Here is a 13,045-nt window from a genome sequence, read left to right as displayed (position 1 = left end):
TTAGCTAGAGATGAGATGTGAAGTTTCCAGTTCAGATTATAAGTAAAGGACAGACCGAGGTTGTTCAGTGTAGAAGAGGGGAACAGTTGAGCGTCATTGAAGAAGAGGGGATAGTTGTCTGGAAGGTTGTGTCGAGTTGATAGATGGAGGAATTAAGTTTTCGAGGCATTGAACAATACCAAGTTTGCTCTGCCCCAATTAGAAATTTTAGAAAGATCAGAAGTCAAGCGTTCTGTGGTTTCCCTGCGTGAAATGTTTACCTCCTGAAGGGTTGGACGTCTATGAAAAGACGTGGAAAAGTGCAGGATGGTATCATCAGCGTAGGAGTGGATAGAACAAGAACTTTGGTTTAGAAGATCATTAATGAATAATAAGAAGAGAGTGGTTGACAGGACAGAACCCTGAGGAAAACCACTGTTAATAGATTTAGGAGAAGAATAGTGACCGTCTACCACAGCAACAATAGAACGGTCAGAAAGGAAACTTGAAATGAAGTTACAGAGAGAAGGATAGAAGCCGTAGGAGGGTAGTTTGAAAATCAAAGCTTTGTGCCAGACTCTATCATTAGCTTTTGATATGTCCAAGGCAACAGCAAAAGTTTCACCGAAATCTCTAAAAGAGGATGACTCAGTAAGAGAAAAACTCAGTAAGGAAAGCCAGAAGATCACCAGTAGAGCGGCCTTGACGGAACTCATACTGGCGATCAGATAGAAGGTTGTGAAGTGATAGATGTTTAAGAATCCTCTTGTTGAGGATAGTTTAAAAAACTTTAGATAAGCAGGAAATTAAAGCAATAGGACGGTAGTTTGAGGGATTAGAACGATCACCCTTTTTAGGAACAGGCTGAATGTAGGCAAACTTTCAGCAAGAAGGAAAGGTAGATGTTGACAGACAGAGCTGAAAGAGTTTGACTAGACAAATTGCAAGTATGGAGGCACAGTTTCGGAGAACAATAGGAGGGACCCCATCAGGTCCATAAGCCTTCTGAGGGTTTAGGCCAGCGAGGGCATGGAAAACATCATAGCGAAGAATTTTAATACGTGGCATGAAGTAGTCAGTGGGTGGAGGAGAGGGAGGAACAAGCCCAAAATCGTGCAAGGTAGAGTTTTTAGCAAAGGTTTGAGCGAAGAGTTCAGCTTTAGAAATAGATGTGATAGCAGTGGTGCCATCTGGTTGAAATAAAGGAGGGAAAGAAGAAAGAAGAAGCAAAGTTATTGGAGATATTTTTGGCTAGATGCCAGAAGTCACGAGGGGAGTTAGATCTTGAAATGTTTTGACACTTTCTGTTAATGAAGGAGGTTTTGGCTAGTTGGAGAACAGACTTGGCATGGTTCCGCGCAGAAATATAAAGTGCATGAGATTCTGGTGATGGAAGGCTTAAGTACCTTTTGTGGGCCACCTCTCATGTATAGCACGAGAACAAGCTGTGTTAAACCAAGGTTTAGAAGGTTCAGGACGAGAAAAAGAGTGAGGAATGTACGCCTCCATGCCAGACACTATCACCTCTGTTATGCGCTCAGCACACAAAGACGGGTCTCTGACACGGAAGCAGTAGTCATTCCAAGGAAAATCAGCAAAATACCTCCTCAGGTCCCCCCAACTAGCAGAGGCAAAATGCCAGAGGCACCTTCGTTTAGGGGAATCCTGAGGAGGCATTGGAGCGATAGGACAAGATACAGATATGAGATTGTGATCGGAGGAGCCCAACGGAGAAGAAAGGGTGACAGCTTAAGCAGAAGGATTAGAGGTCAGGAAAAGGTCAAGAATGTTGGGCGTATCTCCAAGACGGTCAGGAATACGAGTAGGGTGTTGCACCAATTGCTCTAGGTCGTGGAGGATAGCAAAGATGAAGGCTACTTCACCAGGATGGTCAGTGAAGGGAGAGGAAAGCCAAAGCTGATGGTGAACATTGAAGTCTCCAAGAATGGAGATCTGCAAAAGGGGAGAGGGTCAGAATGTACTCCACTTTGGAAGTTAAATAGTCAAAGAATTTCTTATAGTCAGAGGAGTTAGGTGAGAGGTATACAGCACAGATAAATTTAGTTTGAGAGTGACCCTGTAGTCGTAGCCAGATGGTGGAAAACTCGGGAGATTCAAGAGCGTGGGCACGAGAGCAGGTTAAGTCATTGCGCACATAAACGCAACATCCAGCTTTGGATTGAAAATGAGGATAGAGAAAGTATGAGGGAATAGAAAAGGGGCTACTGTCAGTTGCCTCAGACACCTGAGTTTCAGTGAGGAAAAGAAGATGAGGTTTAGAAGAGGAGAGGTGGTGTTCTACAGATTGAAAATTAGATCTTAGACCGCGAATGTTTCAGAAGTTAATGAAGAAAAAGTTGAGGGGGGTGTCAAGACACTTAGGGTCGTCGACAGAAAGTCAGTGGACTTAAATGTTGGTAGGAATTTCAATGAGAGAATTAACATGAACCGAGAAGCATGACAAAAGTAGTGTAGCAGAAGGGTGCCTCGGCTAATAGCTGGGCGAGTGGCGGCCCTGTGTCCCTCCCCAGGCAGGAAAGGGGAAGGAGGAAGTGTTGTAGAAGAGAAACAAGAGAACCACGTCCATAGTGTTCACCCTTCACTCCCGCGAGAGGTGAGGAGCGTCCTTGCACAGGCCGGCCACCACAGGGCACCCTCCAATTTTGGCGTCCTTAACAGCAGGGATAGATCTGAATGTGAACAGGAGACGAGGCAGTCCAGAGCGGGGGACTGCAGGGAGAGAGAGAGAGAGAGAGAGAGAGAGAGAGAGAGAGAGAGAGAGAGAGAGAGAGAGAGAGAGAGAGAGAGAGAGAGAGAGAGAGAGGGAGAGAGAGGGGGGGAGGTGGGAGGGCAGGCAGGCAGGCAGACAGGGGGATAACAAAGAAAGAGAGAAGGACGAATTGCAGTTTTTTTTTTCTCTCTCTCTCTCTCTCTCTCTCTCTCTCTCTCTCTCTCTCTCTCTCTCTCTCTCTCTCTCTCTCTCTCTCTCTCTCTCTCTCTCTCTCTCTCTCATTCACTCGCTCACCATTTTAAAATAGCTACTTAGAATAATCTCGTACACATGAATAAACTAACAATGGCATCACTCGTGAATGAATGAAAAAGTATTGCAATCACACCGGGCAGGTAACACAATTAATACCTCCACTGAAAAGCAACGGAATATATCATTGGAGTGTGACAGCCTTTACTCGGGAGCTTCAAAGAAAGTGATGACGTAATAACGATCTTTTTTAGTGCTACATTTATGTTTTATTGCGCTCGTACAGTATTGAGCACTTAGCACTGTCATGAAGAAGGTGGCAACGATTCCTTATGTGAATATTTACAAGCTTCGGTCATACACGTACATCCCTTACCGGTGAATTGATGTTTTATTAAAAGCAAGGTAGTGAACTGATTTGAGAACATAGATATCCAAGCAGTTTTTATGCTTTCTTTCTTTTTCCTTTCGTGTGTGGAGGAGGTTGATGAAGAGCAAGAAAAAAAAAAAAAAAGAATACTTCATTACTCCTGTAGGAAAAGTTGTGAGGAAAAAATTCAATCAGCAGGCCAATTTAGTTCCGGGTTGTCCTGACGCTTCCCTCGAGTCGTCCAAATCGTAGCAAGGAGTGGAATTTTAAAGTTTCACAATAAGAATATGAGCTATGTTAAATATAAACGATCTTTGGAAGTTGCTGAAATTATACAGCTGCATTTCCTCCTCGGCTAACTAATCAAGCCTTAAATAAATATTGTTGTGAAAGACCGAAACCATGAACCAAGGAAAGCTGAGGTAACTTTTCTAATTACAGAGCTCCATGTTTTCTATATATAACAAGGCAATATATAGATAACGTTATAATTAGTTAAGAAGTATTGGCAAACATTGGGGTAAGGATAGAGGATATCAAAGAAATATTGGATTAAAGGTTATGATTCCCAAAAATTACATAAGAATTATATTGGTATGTTTTGTGATTACCCAAGATATGTAGCGGTAAATGTTATGCTTACTTTATAAATAGACTGACTGGAGTTGTAATTATCTAGAACTTAATATAGTATAGGTGAGGATTAGTGGTGATCTTCTTAAGATTCAGGTCAGTAAGGCACAACGTCATCGGCAACGAGTCATTATCGAAATGGATCCTCTTATTAGCGGCTTCCCTCGAGGCCGCGTCCTTGGCCCGGCAAATTATATCGACGCGCAAGTAAATACGTAACTTTATTCCTAACTTGGCTGACGACACCAAAATTGGACTCTCTCTCTCTCTCTCTCTCTCTCTCTCTCTCTCTCTCTCTCTCTCTCTCTCTCTCTCTCTCTCTCTCTCTCTCTCTCTCTCTCTCTCTCTCTCTCTCTCTCTCTCTCTCTCTCTCTCTCTCTCTCTCTCTCTCTCTCTGGTCCACTATTGCATTAGTACCAACGAGGGGTGGAGCTCGCTTCTGTCAACAATAAACACCGTTCCCCTGGATACCTGTACAGAAAAGGTGTAAAATTATTATTGGTAGTGGTGGTGGTGGTGCTACTATTACTACTACTACTACTACTACTACTACTACTACTACTACTACTACTACTACTACTACTACTACTACTACTACTACTACTACTACTACTACTACTACTACTACTACTACTACTACTACTACTACTACTACTACTACTACTACTACTACTACTACTACTACATCATCACCACCACCACCACCACCACCACCAATACAATTGCTATTTTTACAGCCATCTTAAAACACGAAACCAGTGATGAATAAAAGACAAATTAAGCGCCAAAACTAGAACCTAAGGTAACGATAACCCAGGAAAAAAAAAAAAAAAACTACATTTCAACACCATACTAAAACCAGGAGAGAAAAAAATAGTAAGTTGACTATCTTAAGATCCACCACGCCGGGAACACTTTGAGGGCGAAGTGAAGGGTCATAAAAACTATATGTCTAGGATGAAAGCTGCTCCTCGCCCCCTTCAAAGAGCTGGGACATCAGGCTCACTCACACCACCTCAAACAGGGATGCGCCTCGCTGCTCCACGAGTTAACGACCCCACTTGAAACCCTCGCACGCTCTTCTCGGAGTATTACGGCCCCCGCTGCTCCATCTCTCTCTCTCTCTCTCTCTCTCTCTCTCTCTCTCTCTCTCTCTCTCTCTCTCTCTCTCTCTCTCTCTCTCTCTCTCTCTCTCCCCCGTCCCCTCCCTCTCTCTCCTCTCCTCTCTCTCCCCTCTCTCTCTCTCTCTCTCTCTCTCTCTCTCTCTCTCTCTCTCTCTCTCTCTCTCTCTCTCTCTCTCTCTCTCTCTCTCTCTCTCTCTCTCTCTCTCTCTCTCTCTCTCTCTCTCTCTCTCTGATCTGAGGAGAAATAGCTGTAATTTGCATATTCTCAATGGCTCTTGTTTTCACCCCAATCAGTGGTGGCTGCCGTCTTTCATTCTGCCTTGCTGTCACTCAGTGCTTGGGGGAAAGAGCCTCAGGAGATTAAAGGCAGATTAACGCATTGGAAAAAGAATGTTGATGAAAAGAAGTACAATTTGCATTCCAATAATAAGAAAAAGTAAATAAACACATTTGAAAAGAAACGCTAAAGGATTTTACTACGAAAATAATATCTATACACAACCGAGACATTTCCTTGTCAAATATATGCTTGTGAGTTATTTCTAATAATTTCTGTATTGAATTTTTTTTTCTTCTGGTTCGCATTAGTATTATTTTATTTTATCATTTGTTTTATTTATTCGTTTATTGAGTAGATGACTCAACTGTAATACTTCTGTCTCCTGAATTAGTCTTTTCTGTCTATTCTTCCCTTATATATATATATATATATATATATATATATATATATATATATATATATATATATATATATATATATATATATATATATATATATATATATATATATATATATATATATATATATATATATACCTTCACCGTAGCATGAATATCTGTTGAGTTCCCTAATTAATTTTCTCCACCTTCCGTCATTACTTACTTTATTACACATTGCTAACCGTTCGTACCTTGCCTCCACTCCTAACCGCAATGCCTGGTAACTTTACTGCCATGGGCCGAGTTCACAGTTCCCGGAGAGAAGGTAAACCCAAGGGAACCACCGAGGAATGTGAGTGATTGACCTCAATCACCCACTATCTAGGAGCCAACCAACTAATATGTTATTTTTATGCCACAGGAGTTTCCATTTTACTTCCCTGGAAGGATGTTGATTGTTGTTGCTGTTTTTTACTATTGTTTTTTTTTGTTCGAATAATTACCATCCAATTCTCTAAGGTCTCATGATGAAAGCATTATATATGAAAAAAAAAATTGTGTTTCTTTGATGCCACACGAGTTTTCTTTATTATGGTATACGGAAATGCTGATTATTATTATTACTTCTAATTGAGGTAATTGCTTACCAGTTTTCCTAGTGTTGATGAAATCATTGACAGAAAACTAACTGATGTTCCTTTCATCACGCAGGACCTTTTTTTTTTTTTTTTCATAGACGAAAATTATTACTATTATTTTAATTTCTAGTTGTGATTAATGTTTCTTTTTCACGTTCTCACATTTCTCCAGTCAGTCTTTCCTCACACCAGTCTTCTCCACACCAGCAGCACGGGGTGGGCTTTGCTGTTCAGCGGCTGTCACTGTATTGTTGATTACTTGTCGGTCCCGCTGTGGTCTGATGTCCGGTAGGCGTGTTGTTGTTTACTCTCCGCGCTTACAGCTGCCTCTCCCCTGCAGCCCCTGGACCGCGACCCTCCCCATGGCCGGCCTCAGTGGCGCCTGCGAGTGACGGCCACGGACGGGGAGCTTGAGGCGCACACTGACATCCGTGTTAACCTCAAGGATGCTAACGACAACGCGCCCTTCTTCCCCTCCCGCACCACCACCGCCACCGTATCCGAGGACACACCTCTCGGTAACATAGATCAGAGACGCCTTAATGTCTCAACTTTATAAGTTGCGTGTCATGAGTACTGTATATATACAAAAAAATTATGTATGTACTAGGTTTGTCGTTCTAAGAGTGTAATAAATTGTTTAGAAAAAAATTCTTTATAAGGGCTAATTGATTGACTTAACATTAGTCATATGGCTCTGCACTTTATAGAAACAAGAGACATTTAAAAGAAACAGCAAAGCTTTGTTGATCTTTAGTGAACAACAGTTTTTATTTTTCTTATATGCTCACAGTTTTGTGTTCAGCGTGCCTGTTTGTGTGATAAATTTAAGAGCGCAGGATGTGTTGAGGGGTGCATGTGACAGTAACCACAGCGCCATCTGAAAGAAAAGTGACGTACCCACCGCGCTCTGTTGCATACACGAAAGTCAAAATAACTTCAGGAGAAAATTTGGTGGGCGCTGTTTATGCCCCAGATGAATCTTCCTAGTTACAAGAGTATTATTCATTAATTTCTTAACATGTTTTTTTCTAAGATTTCTACAAGAGTCTGGTACTGGCACATAATTCATAGACACGAGTATTTCATTAGTTCACTTTCAAGTATCTTACTTTTCTTTCCCTTATCTGTCGGCGTCCATAGACATTTTGTTTGTTGGTATCTGTAGGAAAAGAAAAGGCTTTATGGGGTTCTTGTTGTCGAGGGTAATTATTCAATTACTCTCTCCTGCTAAAACTCGCTTAAGGATCATCGGTGACGCGCGTGGTGGCCACGGACCACGATGACCCTGAGGAGGGAGACAACGCCAAGGTGACGTTCTCGCTGGAGAAGAACGCGATCGACGAGTCGAGCGGCCGTCCCATCTTCGCGATCGACAGCGACCTGGGCGTCATCACCACGGCGCTGTGTTGCCTCGACCGGGAGAAAACCCAGCGCTACGTCATTCAGGTGGTGGCGACCGACGGCGGCGGCCTCAAGGGTGAGTGTGAGGGAAACGCCCATGTCATTCTTTTTTCCCTTCTCCTGCCGTGAACCTTGGTGCCTACTCCTTTTCCCCCCTCCCACCCTTTTCACGCGGGGGTGCCGCCTCCCGCAGGCACGGGAACGGTGGTGGTGGACGTGGACGACGTGAACGACGTGCCTCCGAGGTTCTCGCGGCCCGAGTGGACGCTGGACGTGTCTGAGAGCCTCGACCCCGACAACGTGCTGGCCACACTCACCGTCGTGGACCAAGACGTCACCAATGACTTCGCCTACAGGGTCAGTAAAGTCGTCTCTACACAGGAACGTCCTACATTTTTCTTTTTATCATGGACTTCATTCATAACCGTCCCTCATATAGTCTCATAACATCTGGTAAATCAGCATACATTTTCCACACCTGCCTGACATTTTATCATCAGTGCTGCCAGCCATGATGAATAACTCTAAGAGGCGCTATGAAGGTTAAAAGCGTCCACAGCGAAACGCACACCTCTAATTTGTAGCTGTACGTATTTTCCCTGTTTCCTGCTGCAGGTGGTGCCGGGCAGCGGGCGGGGCTGGCAAATGTTCCGCGTGGAGGGCGCGCCAGGAGCGTTGCCGGGTGGAAATCTCCGGTCATTGGAGCCGCTGGACTACGAGGATGCTGACCACCGAGAGGGCTTCCACTTCAGGGTTCAGGTGACGGACTTGGTGAGTTAAAGAAACACACACGTTGCTCAGTAGTCCACTAACGCAATTTCTATGGTCTTTTTAATTCTTTTTACATTGCTGCTTCAGCATAAGAGTGTGTTATTACTCTAGGTTAGTGAGATTAAAGTTAAGCTTCTTAGTGGAGAAGGAGGGATATGGCATTCATTTATGAAACAAGAGGCCCTAAATAATTTTAATCTTATGTACATAACGTTCTGGGGATTACAGTACATAGGTTTTTATAGGAAGTACAGTATATTATACACTCGTATTTAATCGGACACATCATGGAGTTACGGACTTGGAACAAATGTGGATGCAATAAATCGTAAAACTGTTGCGTTTCAGGATTTGTTTCGCAATTGTGTTTCATATTGCTTCCCGCACCGGGTACCTGCCTGACCTGTGACGAGAAATATATTCCAATAATATTTTTGGTTTACCCCCTTACCTATATTTTTTTCTTTTTCCTCTCTCTCTTCCCCACTTTTGTTCTTTGTACATTTCTTAGCTTATTATTCATTGATTTTTATAGTTCCTACGTTTCACATTGACTTATAATTGTTGTTTTATAGTGATTTTTTTTTGTCTGTCATTATAAGTTTTTTCTTATTTTTTTTTCACGCACGTATGAGCCACAGAATGTTATCCATTATTTAATAACAAAAACTAAATAAATATGGAATTCTGACGCCTTAGGGACATACAGCAGGCCGGGAAATTGAACCCACTGCCTCCCAAATAAGAAAAAAATATGAAGATATGAAAAATAAATCGGTTCAATTTTTGCTTTGTCGTGATGCATTTTTCCAAGGGGAGGGATACACAACCACCAATCCCGTGCCATATATTACCTTTAACGCCACGCCGACAATATAGAGGCGGCTCTTGCTTACTTCCATGACTTAACTTACAAATTGTTCAACTAAAGAGATTCGCCTTAGAAGCTGCACTCAAACCAAGGCGTTGAAAAAAAAATAGTGACTTCGATTCGAACTTGCATGCTAGTACGCAACGCCTCAATAAATTCATAGGCTGCGTCATGTCCACAGGGGGAGGAAGGATGGGGGCGGAAGGAACACGTGGCCGAGACCAAGGTGCGGCTGAGTCTGGTGGACGAGAACGACAATGATCCAGTGTTCAGCGAGGACGCCATCCATCTGACACTGCCCGAGGACACCCCGCGGGGCTCCCTGCTGGCCTCCTTCATCGCCCTCGATCCAGACAACGTGAGTAAGAGCACGAGTTAGAGGACTTCAATGTGCTTGATTAGAAAGAGTTGACCTGTGTGGAATTGTCAGGGAGAGAAAAAAAGTAAGTAAAGGATGTGCTGTATCTAAATGGAGATCATAGTTTATTATATATTATCCAGATTCCAATTTCAACCTCTGAAGTTTATGTAAAGTAATGTACTTATGAGAATAATTAGTCTGGATCATAGAGTTCAGTAAGGAAGAAAACCAGAAAGAAGACAAATGTAAATCTTGTTCATTGTTTAGAATACTTTATCGAGATGCATTCCAGTAACTATATGTGGAATTAGCATCAGGCTCTGTGTTATATGATCAAATAGTCAGTGATATGGATTTGGATAGAAGAGAAAATTATTAAATTCACAAACTATACCATTCGTGCAGCCCCTCTCTGTCCTTCCCTCAGGGCGGAGAGAGCCGCGTCCGCTATCAGGTGGCTCCGGACAGCGATCCTGGCCACCAGTTTGCCGTGGACGAGACTGGGGCGGTGCGTCTGGTAGGTAACCTGGACCGGGAGACCGCGGACACTCATAATGCGCTGGTATGGGCGGTGGACGATGGGTCGCCGCCACGGACTGCCACTGCCACCCTCGCTGTGAGTATATATGTTGACAGGCAAAAATAGATCGGGTGAATCATACGATAATTATTGTAAAAGAAATTTTGTTCATTTACAAATGTAAGGATTATGAGAGCTTGCAGCGACATGTGCTAATAAAAATATAGTTCTTTTGTCGGCGGAATATTTTGAAAGAATAAGCCTTGATGCTAATTTTACCCTTGTAAACTCGGTAAATTGTTAGTATGCTCGGGGTTACAATTCAGTGACATATGTCAAAGACAACAGTGTTGTCCTTGACATATGTCAGTACTGTCAATACTGTTGAAAACAATACAAAATAACGACGGTTTTGAGATTGATCAAACAAATCGATTACAACAAACTAAATGGATGTCTTTGGTGAACGACCTGAAGACGAAGTAAAACTCATTATCGTATTCAGGCATGTGTCTTTGCCTCACACACACACACACACACACACACACACACACACACACACACACACACACACACACACACACACACACACACACACACACACACACACACACACACACACACACACACACACACACACACACACACACACACACACACACACACACACACACACACACACACACACACACGCACGCCCTCTCTCTCTCTCTCTCTCTCTCTCTCTCTCTCTCTCTCTCTCTCTCTCTCTCTCTCTCTCTCTCTCTCTCTCTCTCTCTCTCTCTCTCTCTCTCTCTCTCTCTCTCTCTCTCTCTCTCTCTCTCTCTCTCTCAAGAATTCGGATGATGGCTAATAATATAAGTAGTCAGAAAGGTAGATGAAAAAGGTAGAGCTCTTTTTCATTAGTTATTTTTTTCTGTCATAACATACTTTACTGAATATATCAACCAGCGCGTGCCGCAATATCGTGAGAGAGCTTTGAGTTGGGGGTGCAGTATAATATTGCCGTCACGGTCAATGAGCAGCGACCTCTGCAGCCCCACAGATGGAACGAGGTGATATTAAGGAAGAGGAAATGAAGGAAAAGAAAATGATGAACGATGACTGAGAGAGAGAGAGAGAGAGAGAGAGAGAGAGAGAGAGAGAGAGAGAGAGAGAGAGAGAGAGAGTATGGTAACTGACCATATCTGGACCATTGTGGACAATAAACTCTCTTTACAACCTGTGACCCCGTACGGTGGCCTCATTCCCAGCTGTGTTTATTTGTCATGACTGTCAGGAAGGGGAAGACTCGACCAACCTTAGAGGACGATTGCGCCACAGAGTTTTCTTTGCCGCTTGATTTTCCACTTTTGAACAGACTCGTCGAGGTGTTTGGGAATCCTAAGAATAATAGCAGTGTGTAGGAGGACAAAAAAAATCTAATGTATTAAGTACAAATCAAGTTAAATAAAAAAAAACTATATATCATGATAGTGCACGCAGCATGAACAATCATATTTCGTCTCAGAAAAAAAGAAGAGAAATTAAGGCAATTATATGTTTAAAATGGTATGACAAAAGAAATCCCCTGCTTGCTGCTTTCTAAATATAAAATTACGTTTTGATATTTCGTGAAAGAGGAAGATGGAAAACAGAGAGGAGCAAACTTCCTTTGTTTGCAGAGGAAAAGGAGTAAAAACATAAAAAAAAAGAATGAATTGCTTTGCATTTGGGGGATGAAACAAAATTGGTTCTAGAATGAGTTACAAATCTCGTGTATCGGGACTGCCAATGTGAGGCAATATCAGTGAAAACTGCAACAATACATGAAATAAACATCACTGCGGTGGAGTGGAAGAGTAGGTGCTGTCACTTGTATGAGGAAAGAGGGCGGAAAATGTGGCCTGACTTTAATGTGAATGGTGCTTTTACTTTCACCACACCTTACCAATATATCTTGGTTTCTTAGTTCTATCATAATACCATAAATGAGCCCCAATATTCAACAGATCAACGTGACAGACGTGAACGACAACCCGCCGTTCCTGTCTGAGCCTCGCGAGGTGCAGGTGACGGAGAACAGCGAGGCACAGCTGGTGGCGCGGGTCAAGCTGGGTGACCCCGACGACTGGCGACAGGGTCACGGGCCGCCCTTCACCATCTCCCTGGACCCCCGCGCGCCGCCCCACGTCACCGACAGCGTCAGAGTCACGCTGGACAGGAGTGAGTCGCGCCAACACTTTGTACACTTGGCTACACTTTTTTCAGTGGAGCTGCACCTCCGCCTCAGGAGGGAGCGAGACTCGCCTCCCTGGCTGACGCCTTCCTGTGTTTGGTGCAGGAGGGGACGACGGGCGGGGCGTGGGCGTGGTGTGGACGCGGGCGGCGCTGGACCGAGAGGAACGTCCCGCCCTGCTGGTGCCCCTGGTGGTGGGCGACGCCGGGTGGCCGTCCCTCACCGCCACCGTCACCCTCACCCTGCACGTGGCCGACGTCAACGACAACCCCATGGCGCCCGCCGCCAAGACCGTCACCGTGCACACCATGCAGGTCTGCCTCTCTCTCTCTCTCTCTCTCTCTCTCTCTCTCTCTCTCTCTCTCTCTCTCTCTCTCTCTCTCTCTCTCTCTCTCTCTCTCTCTCTGCCAAGACCGTCACCGTGCACACCATGCAGGTCTGCCTCTCTCTCTCTCTCTCTCTCTCTCTCTCTCTCTCTCTCTCTCTCTCTCTCTCTCTCTCTCTCTCTCTCTC

General features: G+C 43.9%; 1 protein-coding gene across 2 annotated transcripts in view; it reads left to right on the top strand.

The window, feature by feature from the left end:
- LOC135109093 (putative neural-cadherin 2) overlaps positions 1–13,045 on the top strand; it is a 100,644-nt gene that overhangs the window by 76,549 nt on the left and 11,050 nt on the right. For both annotated transcript variants that reach the window (XM_064020157.1, XM_064020155.1), the window contains exons 6-13: positions 6,728–6,905; positions 7,634–7,867; positions 7,985–8,148; positions 8,407–8,562; positions 9,615–9,791; positions 10,222–10,410; positions 12,306–12,519; positions 12,638–12,846. In XM_064020157.1, coding sequence (XP_063876227.1) covers positions 6,728–6,905; positions 7,634–7,867; positions 7,985–8,148; positions 8,407–8,562; positions 9,615–9,791; positions 10,222–10,410; positions 12,306–12,519; positions 12,638–12,846 — 1,521 coding nt within the window. The remainder of the gene's footprint in view (positions 1–6,727; positions 6,906–7,633; positions 7,868–7,984; positions 8,149–8,406; positions 8,563–9,614; positions 9,792–10,221; positions 10,411–12,305; positions 12,520–12,637; positions 12,847–13,045) is intronic.

The sequence above is a fragment of the Scylla paramamosain genome, chromosome 18 (assembly GCF_035594125.1).
Source record: "Scylla paramamosain isolate STU-SP2022 chromosome 18, ASM3559412v1, whole genome shotgun sequence".
NCBI lineage: Eukaryota > Metazoa > Arthropoda > Malacostraca > Decapoda > Portunidae > Scylla > Scylla paramamosain.
Note: the sequence above shows the minus strand (reverse complement) of the source record. Positions and strands in the feature narration are given on the sequence as shown.